General features: G+C 45.7%; 1 protein-coding gene across 1 annotated transcript in view; it reads left to right on the forward strand.

The window, feature by feature from the left end:
* The window catches only part of si (sucrase-isomaltase), a gene marked incomplete at both ends in the record, with an annotated part of 121,478 nt that overhangs the window by 80,885 nt on the left and 16,593 nt on the right, over nucleotides 1-24,000 (forward strand). Inside the window, 7 exons of the mRNA XM_083636621.1 lie at nucleotides 1,805-1,938; nucleotides 2,306-2,340; nucleotides 2,972-3,088; nucleotides 15,488-15,636; nucleotides 19,781-19,865; nucleotides 20,155-20,211; nucleotides 21,422-21,546. Coding sequence (XP_083492747.1) covers nucleotides 1,805-1,938; nucleotides 2,306-2,340; nucleotides 2,972-3,088; nucleotides 15,488-15,636; nucleotides 19,781-19,865; nucleotides 20,155-20,211; nucleotides 21,422-21,546 — 702 coding nt within the window. The remainder of the gene's footprint in view (nucleotides 1-1,804; nucleotides 1,939-2,305; nucleotides 2,341-2,971; nucleotides 3,089-15,487; nucleotides 15,637-19,780; nucleotides 19,866-20,154; nucleotides 20,212-21,421; nucleotides 21,547-24,000) is intronic.

Genomic DNA, 24,000 nt, shown 5'->3' on the forward strand with positions numbered 1-24,000 from the left:
TGTGGAGCAGTCGAAACCCAAAATGACACAGCTGAAGAAGGCTGTTTCTGAGCTAAAAACTTTGGCACTTCCATGTGAATAATGGCTTGTTATTGGAAACTGTGTATATTGATAACGTGTATATCGCGTGAAGCCATTGGAGCCGACCTCCCAGTGGCTAGAGGACCTGCACATCCGAGACTCTGAAGGAAGAATGAGTGATGAGTCTCGCGCTAGCTAGCTGGCTGCTAGCTGGCTGCTAGCTTGCCGCTAGCTGCTCCGGTATGCTTAGCTTTTAGGTAATAGCTCAAACTCGATGTACTTCGGTGATATTTTAATTCCGTTTTACACAAGGTGCAAACAACTGTTGACTTTTTTAAAGTAAAACGAGCCATTTAGAAGCGTATTGCTGTCTCTCTCTTCCATGCATGCCTGCACAGGCAGGAGACAGGAAACGGCTGCGAATGGCTTGACTACAAGTACGGGTGCGATGAAGGGACAAAATAGCAGCATGCGATTAAGGCGATTAAAAAAAAATAAGGCGTTATGGTCGGCCCTTAATCGCATCGTGATTAACGCGTTGACAGCCCTAATTTTTACATATCATTTCTGATACAAATATATATTTGAATTACATTTAATTATATTATACTATGTTCTACGTAACGCGCTCACCTTTATTAGGTCTAGTGTCAAAGTTTCAAAAGATGGGTAGGCTACCCTTATCGTTGTAATGTAATTTTGCTGCGTTATCACTAATCACAGCATACAGAACACATTCACTGCAAGATTTAGGTGCTCATCAATTCAGTTGTGTTAATATTGTTATCCAGTGAGGAATGTGGTCAACTACATTCCTTCCCAAGTGGACAGATTTGTAATTGTGATCAGAATCCTACATAATAAAAACACAATGGGAAGAGCTGGAAATAGTATAAGTATAAAGCCAAACGGACAATTGGAATGATGGTCTCTTCAAACCTTCATAATAATAATCATAATGTCTTACTTTATTGATCCCGGTGGCAAAATTCTCTTTTCGCTTGTCCCCCACCAGATTGCAGGGTCAGCTACTGTACAGAACAGCAAAGGGATTTTCATCATCATTCAATCATGCAGCACCGTACTGCTGAAAGGTTTCACGATTGAATTATCAAAAATCACAATGATTACCTAAAGTTTTTTTGTTTTTTTTACCCACGGCACACATTGAATTCTGTGCAGATGAAATATGACGGTTTAAGCAAAGCAAGAAGCTATCCTTTTTTAATTTACTGCTACACTGTAATCCCACCGCCAGTCTCATGTCGTAAGACCTGTCTTATTTATGTCAGCACGCTTCCAGCAATGGAGGGTCTGAATCACAAGTCCCCATTTCCGGGTTTTGCCGGAAAGGAATTCCTATGGTAAAATCTGATTGGCTGGGCTGTTACAGAAGTCCGGCTCTCTGGATTGGTGCATTGGTGCATAGTTCAAAATGTACCGTCCCACGAGTTGCATAGCAACCTATTTTTGGTCCGAGTGAAATGTTATATAGTCTCTCCTGATTCTCAAGCAATTTAGGTAAATCGCTTGGTTTGACCATATAAAAGTATTTTTATAAGCATTTTACAAAATGTCTACAGTATGGAAAAATAAATGGATGAAATCCCTTGGTGCGTATGCCTAACCCATAAGAGGGTGTGACTTTGGCACTCTGTACATGGCGAGAAAACATTAAAACTTGAATTCACAGGTGGGGTATACTCTTCACATGTGACTATTTTGTAAATGATAGTTGCTGCCGTGTGTAAGACAAATCCCTTCACCTCTCTCCTGTGTGCAGTGCCCTGCTGAATGTGACAGGCAGCAGAGGCATCGTGGTGACCAGGTCCACCTACCCCTCCAGTGGCAAATGGGCTGGCCATTGGCTGGGGGACAACTGGGCCGGCTGGGACCAGCTGGAAAAGTCAATCATAGGTATCGATACTATTCTGTTACATCACCACACGGCCATCTTGGTAGGAAAATAGCAGGTGATTGTAATCAATTAACAGGTGATTACAATCAAATGGAAGCAGGAAAATGCTTGTGACATCATGAGGATACGAATAATATACAGTATGTTGTTAACTACAGATTGGAAATGTGTGAGATCCACACAATTTTTCTCAGACGCTCGGCAGTCAACGATAATTTGCTATGCATTACTCTTGAAAGACAGAAACCAGTTGCTTAATTTTGTTAATCAGAAAGAGCTGATTTGATTAGTCAGGTACTGTATTCTTCATTCTATGCAAAGGGGGCCTTAGTTTGGAATAAATGACAACTTCCCTCTGTTCCACAGGCATGATGGAGTTCAGTTTGTTTGGCATCCCCTACGTAAGTACCTTACATCATCTGATCATTGATGTGACCTTGTCCATTGAAAGTAGATTTACAGCGGCCTGAGCAATCATGTTTCTTTCCTTTGCTATATCCTTCCATCAAAGGACATCTGGAGATACAATGTGAAACATATTTAATTCCATGGCCTGCCCCATGCAGAGGCCTGGCACCAGTCTGTCATTGGAGATAGACATTTGTCTGAGTCGCTCTGTGAAATGAAGGTTACATTTTATCATGGATGTCCTTTTGTGCTGTTTGTTCTGTTTGTTTGCCCCTTTGTCTCTTTGTCTCTGTCTTTGTCCCCTTCACATACACTGTCTCCTCCTCACCTCCCCCCACCTTGTGTCTCTCCTCTCCTCTGTGTATCTAATAATAATAATCATTTGATAACTTATTGAGCTCCGTAGGGAAATTCTTTTGCATGCCGTCCTCCACAGGCTCAGCTAGAGCAGCACTCCTGAGTCCTGACACTGGGAGTGACTCAATGTGTTGCTCAAGGACACTTCAGATGCCTGCAACATGGGTGCTTAACCCGGGTTCTCCGATTGAAAGGTGTCTCTCTCTCTCTCTCTCTCTCTCTCTCTCTCTCTCTCTCTCTCTCTCTGTCTCTGTCTCTGTCTCTCAGACGGGGGCAGATATATGTGGCTTCTTTAATCCAGCAAGTTATGAAATGTGTCTCCGCTGGATGCACCTGGGTGCCTTCTATCCCTACTCACGCAATCACAATGGCAAGGGAAACCCGGTGAGTCCACTCAGAAATGACTGCAACTTAACTTCAATATGGAGAGCAAACCCACTTTAACTGGGTTGCCCATGTTATTATTTGAGAAAGTAGAGTTTGACCCTGTTTAGGCTGAGATCAATCTTTATGAATGACTGTATTATTCATAGCTTTCAAGGGGCGTTACATGCTGCCGGGAACGCCCACCTGGCGGTCAAAAAAAAACTTGTTCATTCCACTGCCGCCGAGTCACTAGTTTCTCACGCTGTGTTTGTTCAGCCAAAATGCCGATTACCTGTTGTGCTATCGGTTGCACTAACCGACGAGGAGACACGCCTGGCTTGTGCTTTTACAGAATGCCGTCGGAGAAAGAAAACTCAGACAGGAGGAGGTTGTGGATTTGTGCGATTAGACGTGGTTCAGTCGCTGGGGAGGGCAAATGGCTACCATCAAAGTACACACGTCTTTGCGGCCAACATTTCATCAAAGGTAAGCTCAAGTAACGTTAACGGGGTATTTTAATCATTATTGTAACGTTACTTGAGCTTACCTTTGAGGAAATGTTGGCCGCAAAGACGTGTGTACAAACGGCTGAACAAACACTGCGTGAGAAACTAGTCGACTTGGCTGGCAGCGAATGAACAAGTTTGTTTTTTGACCGCCAGGTGGGCGTTCCCGGCAGCACGTAACGCCCCTTGAAAGCTATGAATAGAGAGTAGTGTCAAACTGATGTAAATGATGAGTGAAAGATGGGATCTTAAGCAAAAAGAGCATAAACTGTGTGATTGGTGACTGATGAGCAACTGGAGATCATATTTAGGGCTTGAGCACTGAAAGGTGTGAGGTGGAGCACATTTGAAGGTTACGAGGTCCATAGTAAGTTTGTAACTCAACTGTGCATGGTGACATCTGCCCCAAATGTCATGTTTGATGAGAGTCCAGCCGTGAAGGAATCTGTCAATATTCATATAGGTCTTCTCTCCACATGATATACAGCAACATGACATATCATTATTGGGTCTTCTCTAGCGCCACATAGTGGGCACAGGAAGTAAGATGCAATTCCTCTGTGCAGTGTCCTAAACGCATGCAAATCCAGAGCTGTCGCCCGGTCACCATCCAGCGAGGAGGCTGCGCTGCCCTGTTCAACGCTGCTTGCAGCATTAATTAGTAATATTAGTAGTAGTAGTAGTATTAATACTAATAGTATTCGTATTTTGTTTTATTTTATTTTTCAAATCATAGTAGAAGGAACTAAAGTAAGTTATATGAAGATAAGTGCCCTAATTTTGTACTAGTGTGCAGATCAAGTGAATTGCGCAAAGGATTTTCACTCCCGGTGCGGAGTGTGCTGATTTTAAAGGCAATCAATGAGCTGATTTTATTGGCCACGATTGGCGCCAGCCCCCTACCACACCTATTGATAATTGATTCCTCCTAATCCAACCCCTTTTCATGGGATTACCAGAAATCCATTGGTGTTGGTGACACCCAAGTGAGCCAGCACTGTGAACTTACGTCTTCATTCATGAAAATACGTCTTCTCTTTCTGACACACACACACACACACACAGACACACACAGACATAGAGATACATACAGTAGACAAACACGCTCTCTCTCTCTCTCTCTCCCTCTCTGTCTCTCTCTCACACACACACACACACCACACAACACACACACACACAGTGAGAGATAGACCTGTGTGGTGGTGTAGTAGCGTTGACCTTTTAAGAGCGTTGGAACACATCTGAGAAATCCAATAACGCCCGTCCGGAGATCAATCCCACCGGGCAAAATTTCCCTGACTGCAATACGAGACAGGACACAGTGGTGTGTGTGTGTGTGTGTGTGTGTGTGTGTGTGTGTGTGTGTGTGTGTGTGTGTGTGTGTGTGTGTGTGTGTGTGTGTGTGTGTGTGTGTGTGTGTGTGTGTGTGTGTGTGTGTGTGTGTGTGTGTGTGTGTGCGCACACGTGTGTGTGTCCGTGCGTGCACGTGTGTGCGTGTTCATGCCTGTGCTTTTTAACCGCATGGGGACATAATTGAATTCTCAAGGTGATCTGGGCACCACTGCCCACCCACCCTAACTTCTACTCTACACACATACGAATGCACGCGCACACACAGATGCACACGCACACACATACACACACACACACACACACACACACACACACACACACACTCCCTCCCCACGATTCCAATCATTTAATAATGGCTTGCAAATGGGTGTTTAAGCATGGAGAAAATTGACAGGAAAAAAGACACACACCACAGGAGACAGCGACATAGAATGACAGCTGGAGAGAGGGAGATAAAAGAAGGGAGAGAAGGATAGAGAGAGGGAGCATTGACAAAGAACATTTTAAAATATGTCTGAGATCGGGAGAGAAAAATAAAGACAGACTTGTATAGAGAGTGGGAGAGAGACGTATAGATTGAATACAGAGAGATAAATAGAGATTGCATGAGTTTATAGACAGAGAGAAATAGAAAAAGATCGGCATGGGATAATAATGGAGGAGTAAAATTGACAAGTTAGCGAGGTCAGCGACATCGGGATATGATGAGGGTGTGAGAGCGGGGACATCAGGATGTGATGAGGGTGTGAGAGCGGGGACATCAGGATGTGATGAGGGTGTGAGAGCGGTGACATCAGGATGTGATGAGGGTGTGAGAGCAGGGACATCAGGATGTGATGAGGGTGTGAGAGCGGTGACATCAGGATGTGATGAGGGTGTGAGAGCGGGGACATCAGGATGTGATGAGGGTGTGAGAGCGGGGACATCAGGATGTGATGAGGGTGTGAGAGCAGGGACATCAGGATGTGATGAGGGTGTGAGAGCAGGGACATCAGGATGTGATGAGGGTGTGAGAGCGGGGGACATCAGGATGTGATGAGGGTGTGAGAGCAGGGACATCAGGATGTGATGAGGGTGTGAGAGCGGGGACATCAGGATGTGATGAGGGTGTGAGAGCGGGGACATCAGGATGTGATGAGGGTGTGAGAGCGGGGACATCAGGATGTGATGAGGGTGTGAGAGCGGTGACATCAGGATGTGATGAGGGTGTGAGAGCAGGGACATCAGGATGTGATGAGGGTGTGAGAGCGGGGGCATTGGGATGTGATGAGGGTGTGAGAGCGGGGACATCAGGATGTGATGAGGGTGTGAGAGCGGGGACATCAGGATGTGATGAGGGTGTGAGAGCGGTGACATCAGGATGTGATGAGGGTGTGAGAGCGGGGACATCAGGATGTGATGAGGGTGTGAGAGCGGGGACATCAGGATGTGATGAGGGTGTGAGAGCGGGGACATCGGGATATGATGAGGGTGTGAGAGCGGTGACATCAGGATGTGATGAGGGTGTGAGAGCGGTGACATCAGGATGTGAGAGGGTGTGAGAGCGGGGACATCAGGATATGATGAGGGTGTGAGAGCGGGGACATCAGGATGTGATGAGGGTGTGAGAGCGGGGACATGGGCATGTGATGAGAGTGTGAGAGCGGGGACATTGGGATATGATGAGGGTGTGAGAGCGCGGACATCAGGATGTGATGAGGGTGTGAGAGTGGGGACATCAGGATGTGATGAGGGTGTGAGAGCGGGGACATCAGGATGTGATGAGGGTGTGAGAGCGGGGACATCAGGATGTGATGAGGGTGTGAGAGCGGGGACATCAGGATGTGATGAGGGTGTGAGAGCGGGGACATCAGGATGTGATGAGGGTGTGAGAGCGGGGACATCAGGATGTGATGAGGGTGTGAGAGCGGGGACATCAGGATGTGATGACGGTGTGAGAGCGGGGACATCAGGATGTGATGAGGGTGTGAGAGCGGTGACATCAGGATGTGATGAGGGTGTGAGAGCGGGGACATGGGCATGTGATGAGGGTGTGAGAGCGGTGACATCAGGATGTGATGAGGGTGTGAGAGCGGGGACATCAGGATATGATGAGGGTGTGAGAGTCGGGACATCAGGATGTGATGAGGGTGTGAGAGCGGGGACATCGGGATGTGATGAGGGTGTGAGAGCGGGGACATCGGGATATGATGAGGGTGTGAGAGCGGGGACATCGGGATGTGATGAGGGTGTGAGAGCGGGGACATCAGGATGTGATGAGGGTGTGAGAGCGGGGACATCAGGATGTGATGAGGGTGTGAGAGCGGGGACATCAGGATGTGATGAGGGTGTGAGAGCGGGAACATCAGGATGTGATGAGGGTGTGAGAGTGGGGACATCAGGATGTGATGAGGGTGTGAGAGCCGGAACATCAGGATGTGATGAGGGTGTGAGAGCGGGGACATCAGGATGTGATGAGGGTGTGAGAGCGGGGACATCAGGATGTGATGAGGGTGTGAGAGCGGGGACATCAGGATGTGATGAGGGTGTGAGAGCGGGGACATCAGGATGTGATGAGGGTGTGAGAGCGGGGACATCAGGATGTGATGAGGGTGTGAGAGTGGTGACATCAGGATGTGATGAGGGTGTGAGAGCGGGGACATCAGGATGTGATGAGGGTGTGAGAGCGGGAACATCAGGATGTGATGAGGGTGTGAGAGCGGGGACATCAGGATGTGATGAGGGTGTGAGAGCGGGAACATCAGGATGTGATGAGGGTGTGAGAGCGGGGACATCAGGATGTGATGAGGGTGTGAGAGCGGGGACATCAGGATGTGATGAGGGTGTGAGAGCGGGGACATCAGGATGTGATGAGGGTGTGAGAGCGGGGACATCAGGATGTGATGAGGGTGTGAGAGCGGGGACATCAGGATGTGATGAGGGTGTGAGAGCGGGGACATCAGGATGTGATGAGGGTGTGAGAGCGGGGACATCAGGATGTGATGAGGGTGTGAGAGCGGGGACATCAGGATGTGATGAGGGTGTGAGAGCAGGGACATCAGGATGTGATGAGGGTGTGAGAGCGGGGACATCAGGATGTGATGAGGGTGTGAGAGCGGGGACATCAGGATGTGATGAGGGTGTGAGAGCGGGGACATCAGGATGTGATGAGGGTGTGAGAGCGGGGACATCAGGATGTGATGAGGGTGTGAGAGCGGGGACATCAGGATGTGATGAGGGTGTGAGAGCGGGGACATCAGGATGTGATGAGGGTGTGAGAGCGGAGACGAGGCTGAGTGAACGAGACTCAGCGGTTTGGAGCTTCTTTGGCTTGGGTCAGTGAAGAGAGGTGAGAGAGGTGTGGAGAGAGAGGACGTAAACAAGCGAGAGAAGACTTTTAGATGTTGAAGAGTGAAACAAGGTCAGGTGTTTGTGTAGTCTACTGTAAAATCTGTTATTTATTCATTTATTTATTTATTTATTTATGTATTTATTAATCTATTTTTTATTTCTTTCACTCAGCCATATAAAATCCCCAATCATCAGACGGTTAGCCACTTTAACCTCCAGACTGCTTAACAAGGTGTTTGACAACAAGGCATTAAGACTGCAAACCAGACCAGAGGGTATGCAAGGTCAGAGACACAGAGAGAGAGAGAGAGGGAGAGAGAGAGAGGGGGGGAGGGAGAGAGAGAGACGGAGAGAGTTTTTGCAGAGTCATTCTCAAAGCCGCGTCATGCCGAGTGTCTCTTTGCCCTCAGACAACTTCCAATGTTCCTTTCCCTGTGTTGGCAATATACTGCGCCGTGTCCGCTGTCATATTCAATTAGATGTCCTTTATTTTGCAACAAGTGGGTCTCTTGTGAAGTCATATTCAAATAATGTTATTGATATTCACCCAAACGCACATGTCACCCCCCCCCACCGCTGACGTTGTCCATAAGTGTTTTGTTTGATTGTGTGTGTGTGTGTGTGTGTGTGTGTGTGTGTGTGTGTGTGTGTGTGTGTGTGTGTGTGTGTGTGTGTGTGTGTGTGCGCGTGCGTGCGTGTAGAGGAGATTCCAGACAGATAAATGGAGCGACCCAAGTGGAGGAAGGAAAAGATTAGATGGGTGACATATCCAGAAAACATTATTTTTTTCTTGAAAGTAACTGTGTATTTCTGTGTGTGTGCGTGTGCGTGTGCGTGTGCGTGTGTGTGTGTGCTTGTGCATGTGCGTGTGTGTGTGTGTGTGCATTCATGCGTGTCAGTGTACAGCTGGTGTGTGTCACCAGGCCCTCTGCCACAGTAAATGTGACCATAAATTAGATGAGTCCATGAGATGGATTCTCTGCTCACTTCATCAGTCCTCTCCTCATCGTCTTCCTTTCCACAAGTGAAAAGTTAAGCTGGTGTGTGTGTGTGTGTGTGTGTGTGTGTGTGTGTGTGTGTGTGTGTGTGTGTGTGTGTGTGTGTGTGTGTGTGTGTGTGTGTGTGTGTGTGTGTGTAGCCTCACAGATGTTGGTAGAACTGTTGAGTCATGCAAGATGTGAGGAGGTGCATAGTTGAAGTAATGCCCCAGGTTTTAGGCCAGCTTACCCGATTGATGAGAACATAGAGGCCAAAGTCATCTTGTTCCATACTAAGTACACACTCTGCTGAGTGCTTACAGGCGACTAACATCATCTCAAAGTAAGACAAAGACTCATTAGTACTAAAACCTTGTAGTTTTTGCCTGTAGATTCATACATTTTACATTTTACAAATGAAATATTAACTGTGTTTGATGACTGTGGGCCCTGCAGGGATGGACTTTTTTTCCTGGTTATCACCGCCTAGTTTGTATCTATAATGTTACTGTTGTTTGATTATTGATTCTGCTTGATTATGAACAGCAACCCCTCACTCACACAAACAACACACACACATACACACACACACACACACACACGCGCACACACACACACACACACACACACACACGCACACTCGCACACACACACACACGTACACACACGCACACACGCGCACATGCGCACACACCCACACACACACACACACACACACACACACACACACACACACACACACACACACACACACACACACACACACACTACTGTATAGCATTGTAATTACCTTCCTGACCAGCATGCCTGACTGTAGGCAGTGTGGAGGAGGAGGTCTGCTGAGTGCTGACACAGGAGCCATGGTTTACAAATAATTACAATCTTTTAAATTTAACTCGAAAATGAAATGATAATGTGATAAACACCTTGGGTCATAAGATAATGGAAATGCTCTCTATTCAATCAACCACACTGTCCTGTTAGGCCAGGTTAAGTATCCACTGGGCTGTAGTTACAGGAGTAATTATTATACAAACCTGACCGGCTAAATTGCAGCTGGGAGAAATTGTCATTTTATTACCTTCTTTTATGATTTTCTTTCCTTCTCAAATAGAAAGACAGAAGAGAGACACATAATCACCCACTGACTAGAACAGAAAACTGCATAGACAAGCAGATGCACACACACACACACACACACACACACACACACACACACACACACACACACACACACAACACAACACAACACAACACAACACAACACAACACACAACACAATACACACACTCACAGCGCCATAGGGAGGATCATGCTGTAAAAACTTGCTCTTGCCGAGGATCATGGGTAAGAACAGATGAGACAGAAGTGGCCTATAGGAGGGGGGAGGGGGTTGCATGCACTGGCAGACTGATTATTGTCCTCATTACAGTTTGCTCTAGAAAAGGTCTTAGTAGCTTGGCCCATATCTAGAAAACAACAGGACACTCTGTGCTTTCTCCTCCTTAGGGGGACATCACAGTCGTCTGCAGTTCAAGTTATTAGTGGGCAGGAGATGGTCAGGGCAGAACAGGTTGCACAGCTGTCATCATTCGGCATCTGTTTATTAGTACAAATACATACAGGCCATCTGGATATCTCCGAGGGATGGCTAATTACACTAGCTTGCCTTCCCGCCTCTTTACACCTGCTAACATTAAAGTGATTCATTTACTCAACATTGCCGTTTCTGACAGAAGAGGCAGCCGAATAGGTAAGAGTCAATGCTGCTAACATCATGACAGGTGAACAAAGCTGCAACAATGTAAAAACAAGGTGCTTTGGATGCCAATCTCCAAGCAGGTGACAGGCTTCTATACTCTGCTGGCTTGTTGTTCCTGCATCGCCCTGCCTGTCTGTGTGGGTCTGTACTCTGCTGGCTTGTTGTTCCTGCATCGCCCTGCCTGTCTGTGTGGGTCTGTACTCCTTGTTGTTGTTCCTGCATCGCCCTGCCTGTCTGTGTGGGTCTGTACTCTGCTGGCTTGTTGTTCCTGCATCGCCCTGCCTGTCTGTGTGGGTCTGTACTCTGCTGGCTTGTTGTTCCTGCATCGCCCTGCCTGTCTGTGTGGGTCTGTACTCCTTGATGCACGGGGAAATGCAACATAGACAGCGCTTTTGTCACATCTGTCCAAACTGCAAATCTATTCACACTTGTCTCTATTATGTGGAAACAAACTTCAGTTGGAGCTGAACTTCCACATAGTGTATTTGTTTTTTCTTATGACAGATTAGGCCAAAGCTCCTCAGCTGGGGGTACTACAGTATACTCATTTCATTTGGCCACCTTACTGCTGGCTTTCCAAGGTACTGACTGCCACAGCGCTAATAGTGGGGGCTTTTGTTATGTAAGTCAGCAGGGCTCAAACATTTACAAAAGCATTCTGAGGCTGCTAGTGTCACTATAAGTCAAATCATTTGTTTTGATGAGGTAACAGATACTATTGGCTGATGACGGTGATTATAATTGTGAATTTTCCCTCATTTGGGAAAAAATGGGGCTGTAACAAACATTAGGACACAATACAATAGATTAACAGATTATAGTACAAAACATATAAAACAAGGGCAAATTCGGCCCAGGACCACGTGTGCGTATATACAGAATTTACCACAATGACAGATTAGCAAAAAAGAAGAAGACACCTTATCAAACCATCACAGTAATCAAGAGAAGTCAAAGAAAAATCGTACACTGTTTCGAGCCATGTCAGCCTTCAAGGCTGCATGGGGAGGAGCTCTGTACCACTGCATAATCTCATCCATAGGACCTGCTTCAGAAATGGTATAACAAAGGCTGATTTAGAGCAACTGCGGAAGGCTACAATTCTTCTTCTGTGGTGTTTTATGGCAGTTGGCATCTTTTACGTTGCATTAACATGCAACTTAAGCATGCCAATAGAGCAGGCGAGGCCGAGCTGCGAGCGAGGCTGCACAGTGGCTGCACAGCGGCTGAGCTAGCATAGGAATCGAGCGCACGTAGCGCGCCAGATGCCTAGTTCTGTAAAACCCCATCAAAAGACAATCCCTTCGAAGGCTACACTTTTCACTCAATGAATGCCAAAAAGCCTTCTCTTGACCGACCATGGCATCAACAACCTCTTTAGCAAAAAAAAAATCTCAAACAGGAATACACTTATTTCATCTTTATTAACTCATTGAGTGCCAGCCACTTTTGGAGAACGGATGCTCCCAGTGCCAGAGTTTCAGAGCGTTTTCAGTGATTTCTCGAGGCCCACAGAATATTGTGTGATATTACTATGTAAACACTGAACACGCACAAAGAACGATGAGACTCTATTCTATCATCTGCAAAAAAAAGTTTATTGATCCCATTTTCCGTTCTTTAGTTATGAGCCGGAGAAGATAGCTTGATTCATCCAAAAACAGCAATTTTTTTCTAGAAGCTGAGATAATTGGCCTTTTGTGAAATTAAACATTTCAAGCACATCACTGACTCTGAAGCTAATCTTTTCTAATGTAGTCACACCTCAAAAATAATTTCCTTCAATAAAACAGTGAAGGCCAGGGAATTCTGTTTGGCAGAATAATATTTTTTAGCTACAACCAGCAGCGCTGGCCCCTGCGTGCGCTGCTGGTTGCAGCTTCTTGCTGGTCTTGATTTGCTGCTGGTGGGCATCGGATATTCTGGCTTGCGTTTGTCAATCCTGTCCTGCTGCCTGGGTCTGTCTGGGTCAGTGTTGCGTGCTGCTCTGCGTGCCCCCCCCCCCCCCCCCGCCCCGCCCCGCCCCGCCCGCCTCGCCTCAACTGCACACTCCTCCTCCTGTCTGTGGTGGCTCTCTGCTGAGTTTGCTGTGCGCACAGTGAAGGGTGCTCGACATCCTGCTTTTTTACAGCGTTCCGCGTGTGTTTGTCACCGGCAACGATGCTTCCAGTTGAGAATAATAACAACTCCACGGTGTGGATGTGCGGATGTGCTGTCGCAACCGACACGGAGCGGCTCAATTGTGGGAGCAGATTGGCTGCTGCAGGCACAGCTGCAGTAACGTGCTTCAGCATATCGATGCATACGGATGCGATGCGATTTCCGTTTCCATAACGACTTCTTCTTTGTTTTTTCCTTGCCTTTCTGTTATGTGGAGAGCACTGTCGCCACCTAAGGGTTCTGTAAAATAGGTTAGACACATCCAATAGCTATAATATTTGTACAGGAGAGGCAGAAGGCTTTGATCGACGCCCCACCGTCAAAAAACGCAATTGACGAACATGTCCGTCCTTGGCACTCTACGTTACTATTTGAAATGACGAACATGTCCGTCCATGGCACTCAATGAGTTAAATGTGTACATGTGTATCAGGATCAGGATGTACTTTATTGTCCCTGAGAGGTAATTTGTCTTGGAGAACAGTGCTACATACGGCTGCATCATAAGAAGACAATACAAATGACAATAACATAACAGGAACAACAAAGGTCTACACATATTACGTGAAGAGATGCACCTTACATATGAAGTGCATGGAGTTGTATTGCAACTGACCCGTCAAAAGAAAAGACCCATAAAGTAAAATTGCACTGAGGATAAAAGATGACATGTGCAAAGAAATGGGCGGGAGACTAGATAAAGTGACCTACTGTATGCTGCTGTGCAAAAAGTGGCTTACAATTCAAACAAATGGCAAGATAATAAAGCAATATGATAATAAAACCAATAAAATAGTAAGACCACAGCATGATCACGTTTAAAAAATTATAAAGTGCATTATTAAAACATGAAAAATTAAAATAATTAAAATAATAAAAAAGTTCAAATAGAAAGAATAAAAAATCCCATAACAGTTTTCAGATTTTTTTAGATTAAGTAGGTCGTTTGTTCAGGAGCGCGATTGATGTTGGGAGGAGAGCTTGTAGCGGTTAGACTTGTACCTACATGCTCTGTATCGCCTTCCAGAAGGTAAGAGTTCATATTCTGAGAATAGGATATGAGAGGAGTCATCGAGAATGCGATGAGACTGCTTGATCACAGCTTCCTCAAAGATTGATTGAAGGGACGGGTAGTTTTTGATTCCTATCACCTTCATAGCGGCTTTCACCATCCTTTCGAGCTTGGATTTACTTTGGATGGTGAGGGAGCCAAACCAGGAAGCTAAGCCATATCTGATCAGGCTACCGAGAACGGCATTTGTAGAAAGTTAGCATATTTGTACTGCTCACTCCGAACAATCGGAGTTGGCGGAGGAAATTAAGCCTTTGAGCCAGTTTTGTGTATGTCACCTTAGGGTGCCATTGATGCACACATCCAAATGGCCAATCAATAGAGGAACATTAATCTGTGGAAGTGCCTGCCTATAGCCCCAACAGGACAGTGCTGATTAGAATAAGAAATATGGACCAACTCCCCCCCCCCCCCCCCCCCCCCCAACACTCATGGCTCGCTCATTGAGTCATCGTCCCTGAAGACACAATGCATGTGTATTATCTTAAATAACAATGAAGTCTGTGTGATTGACAGGAGATGATCAGAGGGGCAAAGTGTTTACCACCATCATTAGGACAGGGACTGAAGTATGGGTAGTTTATCAGTGAAGGTGCAGCCAGTATAGGAGTAGATACGAGCTGCAGCATCAACGTCACAAAAGAAGACCAGACCCTCCTCATAATCCACAAACACCCCCACCTTCTGAGGCTTTGTCTTCAGAGAGAGGCGGACGTAAGTGTCAGCAGCTTTGTACTCATCTCATTTCCCTTCCTCAACAATACACTCCAGTAGCCATTCTCTGGCCTCAGTTTGATTTGTCCCTTCCTGTTGATCGACCCTCTGGCCACTCCTACATCCCAGTCAGTCTTCCCTTTAACCTGAACCTCGTAGTAAAATCTTCCCGAAGAGAAGCTATGCTTTCCTAAGACACAGGCACATTGAGAGAATCTCTCCGGGTCGTCTGGCAGATTCTTCTTTACATCACCACAATGCACTTGTTTCTCATCATCAGACAGGATGAGATAGGCTTGTGCTGCATGAGGATCCAGAGTCACATCATACATTTTGTAGTTATTCTGTGGCACAACATTTGATATGGACAGATGAGTTACCTGTGTGTGTGTGTGTGTGTGTGTGTGTGTGCGTGCGTGCGTGCGTGCGTGTGTGTGTGTGTGTGTGCGTTTGCTCTTTTTCGTTTTGCTAATAATTAATATTTTGTGCTTTGTTTGGTAAGCCTGTATATCATTACAGTACTATATTTTGTATTTGTATCAGAGGCAAGATCCTGTTGCATGGGATGCACCCTTCGCTGAGGCGTCACGCGATGTGCTGAACATCCGTTACACCCTGCTGCCCTACCTCTACACCCTGATGTTTGAGGCTCACTCCAAAGGCAGCACTGTAGTCAGACCACTGCTGCACGAGTAAGCACACACACACACACACACACACACACACACACACACACACACACGCACACATGCACACGCTCACAAATGCACACACACGTGCATGATCACACACGCACGCACAAACACACACACACATACATTTGCATGCTCACCCACGCATGCACACACACACACACTATCTTCTCTGCAGACTTGATGGCTGAATCATTACATGTAATGACTTAATCAAATAATTTGTTATCAGGGTGGATCTTTCATCCTGATTTGCTAGCCATACTGTATATAGCATCATTTACACTACGCCGCTCCTCATTAGTATGCTGAGTATCACACATGGTGGTTGCCGGACTAAAATCTAATTTAGGCAGAGCTTTTATTTAACTGCTTCCACACGTTTTCAGCACCACTCTCTGTTTTAATGCCCAGCTAATTTCCAACTAGGTATATGTTACCACCAAAGCCTTAACTGCACCTGATTATAATAGATATAAATGTAGGGAAAATGGGAAGAAAATCCACACTTTACTTTGTTACCTTAGCTTGCTGCATCGGATATCTAGACAGGCTGGGAGAAACTGGGTTGGTAAAGTGAATGGGAGAGGTTGTCCCCTCCCATAGCAACTTATATTAAGGAGCCCTTGAGCAAGGCATTTGAGCCCGCTGCTCCAGTGCGGCTACCCAATGCCCCACACGGTTAATTAGCTTTTAAGGGCTTTTGGAGGCGTGCAAAAGTGATCTGCTATTCTCCTTGGCGTGCAAAATGCCTGTGCGCTCCCCGCAAAAGGTGTGTTTATGGCAAGAATTATGCAGGCCACACTGAATGGTCTGATTGATGTAACGCCCAGACTTTTCAGTACAGTAATTGTCTGATTGATTGATTTATTCATCCATTCATCCATTTATTTATTTATTCTATTCCATTCTAAACTATTTTATTCTATTCTATTCTAATCTATGGTATTCTATTCTATTCTATTTTCCCCTCCTGGTTAAAGGAATTCATAGTAATTTGTGGGTTGGGTTGGGTTGGGTTAAGAACTCTAGTCCAAGAGTGGATTTGCGTGTATCCTGTGCGCACGAGGCAACAATACTGGTGCGCTCACGGGCAGTTTGTGCTTTTCAGATTGTGCACATACAGATGATAGCATAAGGCATGCATTTTGCGGGGAAACACCTGGTTTGGCATAGAGCATGCCCACAGCTGCGTTAGCACACAGACCCCAGCACAAAACTGGCTGGTGTCATGCCCGGTGCGCAAAAAGCAGAAAAAGCACGAAGATAGGACCCTGTGGCTGTACTGGGAGGCTCCCAGTTGTGACTGCATAGCAGGAAGTACATGCATGCATGAGGGGGGACTAATTTTTAGTGACTCTTAACTTAAGCCATTCCCACACATGAAGTCTGGACGATACCCGGTAAATCAGGGAAGGGTATTTACTAGGGCTGTGCCGATTCACTTATCTCCCGATTCGATACTATCACGATACTTGGGTGCCGATTCGATACATATTGCGATTCTTAAGTATTGCGATTCTACGATTATTGCGATTCGATATTACGATTTATTGCGATTTTTGTTTCTTTTTTTCTTTTGTTTTTTTTTCAGTTTGTTTGCTTTTTTACACTAGATTATAACATGGGAAAAGTTGAATCATACACTTCTAGAGACTGTATATTATATCATGAGTAGGGCTGGGTGATATAGTTAAAAAGTATATTGATATAACATCTTTCATATCAGTCTATATCGATAATTATTGATCATTTTAATTACCTGTTTTTATTAATAAAATACATGAGAAGAAAAAGGTTGCATTTAGCCACTTTATTTTGAACCACCTTATTTTCAATGCACACAGGTAGGTCTAATTTGTCACACACACACATACATGCTCTGAGTGCAACTGCAAGCAGTAATTTGCAGACATGGTGACGTTTTACTTTGATGACAGCCTAGCGTTGCCAGCCTTCTAAAAAAACGTTTGACGTGTATTTCAGGGTTGTAGTGTTAACGTTAGGTGAATCAGAGGTGTGGAAAAGCCTGGGTTTTGCTTTGACTTGCTTGGGCTGGAGGGCGACCGCGCTGGGGACCGCGCGCCAGTGGTTGGGCGAGAAAAAGCCTTGTCTCGCTGAAAATGCGGTACATTTCTCCATATCAGTTTTATATACGCATCAAGACTCCGCCCAAGCAGAAGCCATAAAGTCATAAGCTGTGTGCTCAATAGATGACATAATGAGTTATTCCTGTCCCAAAGTACAAGTAAAACCTTTCCAACAGTTCAACTTTGTTTCTGCTGACAGAAGCGAATTGAGCTGCGGATGCCATTCCGTAAAGTAACGTTGCAGACGTCCGTATTTGTGAAATTGGTGTCTTAACATTAACGTTAATTTCCCGGGTGCTTATTAATAGATAGGACACATGTTAACACGTTACGTTAACACGAATTGAAACTCAACCACATCGAATTATTTGTAACGCCGGGTGAGATCAAACGAGTGGCGTCAGCGGACGACCAAAATGCGAGACTCGATCATTAGCCAGGAATGGGTCTCGCGCTACTTTTGCATGCTAAAATAAAGCTGATAATGTACAATTTGATTAAAGGGGGGGAAACCCTTTCAGAGTACAACACAAATCTGTCTATTTTGCTGCAACTCGACAGTGCTGCATCCAGGAGATGTCGGGACTCTCGGCTCTGGATCAAGGGATATGATTTGCTGAGTGGGGGCGGTTCATGGGGCGGGTGCACTCGGAGTTTGTCTGTTAAATGATTGGCTGTTTCCGTGTCACTTGTACTAACAAGGTACATGATTGGCTGTATGAGCCACGGAGCAGAGGGAAGCGCTCTATATGTGATTGATGAAAGTGGGAACATTTCATACATAAACAGAAAAAATGTGATTATTGATTCTGGAATAAAAGATCGATTCAAAAAATCGTGACATAAAAAATCGTGATACTTAGGTGAATCGATTTTTTTCTCAGGATCATTGTTTCTATACATAAGGAAAAGGTCTGTGTTTTTTGGCGGGGGAGGGCGGGGAGTGGGGGGAATGGTGATGTGTGCTGCACAGCAGTGGTGCGGTGCTGCTGCAGACAGAGACGAGAGAGAGAGAGAGTATATGGGAACAGAATTGGCACCCAATGCCCAAAACGCATGCACAGGTCTCCATACACTGCATCCTCAACACGAGATCTCTGCCCAACAGTTTTCTCCACTACTCCATAACGCACGTCTCACTGCGAAGTTCCAGATGCATTCCGACGCATTCAGGCGATAACGTGGGGTGGCAATGTGCCAAAAAGTGAGCTCTTGACTTGTTATATCGCCCAAAAGCCACCAGTCAAAATACTGGTTGCACTAACGTTAAATGGTGGATGATTTTACATGTGGCATTCTAGTCATATCTGACTAGTTTTCCATTTATTTCTCCCCCAAAAAGTTACGTCTTGAATATATATAATGCAACACTATCATCCTCTTTCATTTTCACATACAAGCCAGACAGGTCGGGAGGAAAATAAACTATTCAAGCCGTTTGAAGCACTTGAGGAAACACATTTGGGTGTTCATGCTCGTTTAATTCATTGATATGCTGGCCGATGGAGGAAAAGAAACGATTCAACTTTTACTTGTTTACTCACCAATTAGGCTCTCTTCCAAATAATCCAGCCACGTAACTACATCCATTCAGGACAATATTAAATAGCACGGGGACATTAATGGTTTGTAAACGTGTAATTTAACCACCCGCCCGCTCACGGCATGTTCCGGAAAATGAGCTGGGAGCTGCTAAACTACAGCCGCTCTGCCAGCGACGCGGGCCTTGTACTAGAAGCTGTGATGGAAACGTTCCGCCCTAGCGGGAGCGCGCTCATAGCGGATTATTGTTGCTAAACATGCATGCCAACCGGGTACTGTAGCTTCTGAGAATGTTCAGGAATTCACTGCATGTTTAGAAATGCTTTATAGTCACAGATGGAATTGAAGGAGATGGCAGGGGCTTGGCAGGATTATTTGGCTGGCATCTCTGAACCATTGAATCATGAATGAGCACTTGAATAGTACAGTAGTCTGGGCTAAATAGCACTGTCAAGAGGCTTAGTACCATTTCCCTAACTGGATTGCAATATGTGTGTGCTGTTGTGTCACAGGTTTGTGAATGATAAAGGTACATGGGACATCTACAAACAGTTCCTCTGGGGACCTGCCCTACTTATCACCCCTGTCCTGGACCCGGTAGCCTATACACACGCAGACACGCACGCACGCGCACGCACACACACACACACACACACACACACACACACACACACACACACACACACACACACACACACACACACACACACACACACACACACACCACACAAATACAATCATGCTACAGTATGAATTGAAACAGATATCACAGATGCAAACTTTTCCATTTCAGGAATGGTTGTCAATCCATTCCCTCCCTGTACAGTACTGTATTCCTCTCTGTTTTGCTTCGACTCTGTTGGTTAACTGAGTTTGTCATTGGCAGGGAGTCCTAAATGTGGATGGCTATCTTCCTGATGCACGTTGGTATAACTACCACACGGTGAGTCAACGTCTAACAATAACAGCAACAGTAGCATGGCAACAACACAAACAACAACAAACTGAATAGAAAAAGTCCTCAAAGAATCCACGCATTCTTTTGTTAGCTAATAATACATTGCAAAAAGAACAACAACAACGCAGCACTGACTTTGCCTGCAACAATGGATAGATACAGTCAGTCTGTGTGGGAACGCCCACAAAATGTGATACGGCTGGCGCGCGAGTGGGGTAAAACCCTCATATATCTCAATGGGCTGACTCACCAAAAGATGGTGCTGCGGCTCTACACTACAGGATTGGGGAATCTAGAGCAGGTACATAGACTTCTGTTCAGATGTGCGTTTACTGCGGTAGTTTGATCGTGTCTGCCTGGGCTGGGCTAGCAGCTAAATGTTAACTATGCTGAACGGGGAGAACGGGGAGATTTACCCCACCCTGACCACGCCCCCAGCCAGCTACCAGACTGTCTCTATAGCACAAGCACATGCATCTATGATTGAGAGACTATAGTATTATAGTTGTGGATCCCTCATGATGCTCAACACAAAATACAATAAAGTTAATGTACGAAACCATACAAAGAATCACACAAACAATGCCATACTATTACTAATACTAACAATAAAAAACAATAACAAAAACAGCCAGACTAACAAGATATAAAAGTAAGAATACACTGACAAAACTAACAAAACATGTTTGACATATTTACATTGCAACGCAGGTTGCAATGTAACAAACATCCAGTCCCTCTGTCTCTGGCTAGCTACGGGAATCCCCGTCTGTTAGCCGGCATCTTAAAGCCAGGAACAAAACCGAACAAAAAGCAGCTTAAAGGGGGTGTGGGGTGGTGGAGAGGAGTGGTTAACTCCATGAAACTTCTCCCCATGGCATGGAGAAAGAGCTACAAGCTGTTAGCGAAAAGATGAAGAAAGTAAGTGGGAAATAACTGGCAACGGGAAGGTACACACATAATTCCTTCTAGAATCGAGGGAGCCAATGCAATAAATTACTGAAATATTTACAGATGTAGCGATTGCAGATGCCCCACTTTTTTACTGCATGTTTGACGATTTACTGCTGTACTTATGTTGCTTTCCCAGAGAGGAATTGTCGGAATAATCAGGTTTCATTATCGTTAGTGCTATTAATTTCCATCAGCACTTACACTTTACAGTAATAGACTATAGTAATTGTGTTTTCCTCAGGCTGAAGATGTTGGCAGGCGTGGCCACATGATTTCCATGGTAACGCCTCTGGACCACATCAACCTTCATATCAGAGGAGGACATATCTTACCCTGGCAGAAACCAGAGAATAACACACACTACAGGTGAGCCCTCACACATGTACACACACATTATACAGGTTCTGCATTCATGGCTGAAATCACACAGCAGCAGTTTTGTGTGTGTGTGTGTGTGTGTGTGTGTGTGTGTGTGTGTGTGTGTGTGTGTGTGTGTGTGTGTGCGTGCGTGCGTGCGTGCCTCGGCCTCTGTGTGAAGACATTCAGAGTAGGGTGTTACATAACGGAGGTGTGTTTCGGTGTATGGAAGAGCTTGTCTGTGGGACAAAGTGATATCCCAGGCATGACCAACATCTATTCCAACGGCCCTCAGAGAGTAACATGGTTTGGAGCCGTGTTCCTAGGTGGCAGCAGAGAGTAACGTGATGAGCGTTTATAGCCGTGTTCCTAGGTGACAGCAGAGAGTAACGTGATGAGCGTTTATAGCCGTGTTCCTAGGTGGCAGCAGAGAGTAACGTGATGAGCGTTTATAGCCGTGTTCCTAGGTGACAGCAGAGAGTAACGTGATGAGCGTTTAGAGCCGTGTTCCTAGGTGGCAGCAGAGAGTAATGTGATGAGCGTTTATAGCCGTGTTCCTAGGTGGCAGCAGAGAGTAACGTGATGAGTGTTTATAGCCGTGTTCCTAGGTGGCAGCAGAGAGTAACGTGATGAGCGTTTATAGCCGTGTTCCTAGGTGGCAGCAGAGAGTAACGTGATGAGTGTTTATAGCCGTGTTCCTAGGTGGCAGCAGAGAGTAACGTGATGAGTGTTTATAGCCGTGTTCCTAGGTGGCAGCAGAGAGTAACGTGATGAGCGTTTATAGCCGTGTTCCTAGGTGACAGCAGAGAGTAACGTGATGAGCGTTTATAGCCGTGTTCCTAGGTGGCAGCAGAGAGTAACGTGATGAGTGTTTATAGCCGTGTTCCTAGGTGGCAGCAGAGAGTAACGTGATGAGTGTTTATAGCCGTGTTCCTAGGTGGCAGCAGAGAGTAACGTGATGAGCGTTTATAGCCGTGTTCCTAGGTGACAGCAGAGAGTAACGTGATGAGCGTTTATAGCCGTGTTCCTAGGTGGCAGCAGAGAGTAACGTGATGAGTGTTTATAGCCGTGTTCCTAGGTGGCAGCAGAGAGTAACGTGATGAGTGTTTATAGCCGTGTTCCTAGGTGGCAGCAGAGAGTAACGTGATGAGTGTTTATAGCCGTGTTCCTAGGTGGCAGCAGAGAGTAACGTGATGAGTGTTTATACTGTAGCCGTGTTCCTAGGTGGCAGCAGAGAGTAACGTGATGAGCGTTTATAGCCGTGTTCCTAGGTGGCAGCAGAGAGTAACGTGATGAGTGTTTATAGCCGTGTTCCTAGGTGGCAGCAGAGAGTAACGTGATGAGCGTTTATAGCCGTGTTCCTAGGTGGCAGCAGAGAGTAACGTGATGAGCGTTTAGAGCCGTGTTCCTAGGTGGCAGCAGAGAGTAACGTGATGAGTGTTTATTAGCCTAGGTAAACCCAGCCACCACGTGACCTGCTCTCTCAGTTCCCAGTCACTATCGTCTAGCGAACGGGCCATTCAAATCGATTTCCGCGGCGGTTGAAAGACTCCCGCAGACCCGCAGCCACCCCGCAGCCAATGAGTGACGGCGTGACTGCCAACATCAGTCCTGCCGTGATCGGCCAATCAGAGAGTGCGTCTTTGTCAATGACGTATAACAGCTGCAGCGGCTAGCCATTAGCTTTTGGTCTTTCCAAAGCATAGCTCCCGAGCTAGCTACTAGCTATGGCTATGAACAGCTACAGCTACGTATTGTTGTGTCGCCGTTAAATGCGCTAATGGAGGACCAGATACGCGAGGCTTCTAATCTGGGAATCAAGGCGTTGCAGATCGGTGGGGTGAATGATAAAGACAAGGACATGGACGCTGCAAGCTTGTGTATGCAAGTCCAGAGGCCTTGATGAAGAAAAAGTGGCGAAATATGCTGGCACCGGCTACACGAAAATTAACGTTATTAAATGCTGTAACGTTAACGGTAATTCTCATGTGTATGGTTTATTTAGCCTACTCAATCTCTTCTGAGATTATAACGTTAACCTGTTAGGACGCTGTGAGCTTGTGTATATAAGTCCAGAGAACTTGATGAAAACAAAGTGACAAAATATCCTGGCATCGGGTACACGAAAATTAACGTTATTAAATGCTGTAACGTTAACTGTAATTCTCATGTGTATTGTTTATTTAGCCTACTCAATCTCTCAGCCCATGTTGATGCTGAACCAAATGACCACCCTTAGCAAAAAGAAGTATACTTCAAGTTTATTTTATTAAGTAAACTTAAGTAAAGACCAAGTGTACTTTTATGCAAGTATACTTATATACCCAAGTATACTTTATGCACCAAGTATACTAATATCAATATACTAGTAGTATACTCCAAGTGTACTTGCCTAATACTTCTTGACACTAAATTGGCACTAAATCGGCCTAATTCAGTATACTAGTAGTATACTAAGTAAGT

The sequence above is a fragment of the Poromitra crassiceps genome, assembly GCF_964638095.1.
Source record: "Poromitra crassiceps genome assembly, chromosome: 5".
NCBI classification, from domain to species: domain Eukaryota; kingdom Metazoa; phylum Chordata; class Actinopteri; order Beryciformes; family Melamphaidae; genus Poromitra; species Poromitra crassiceps.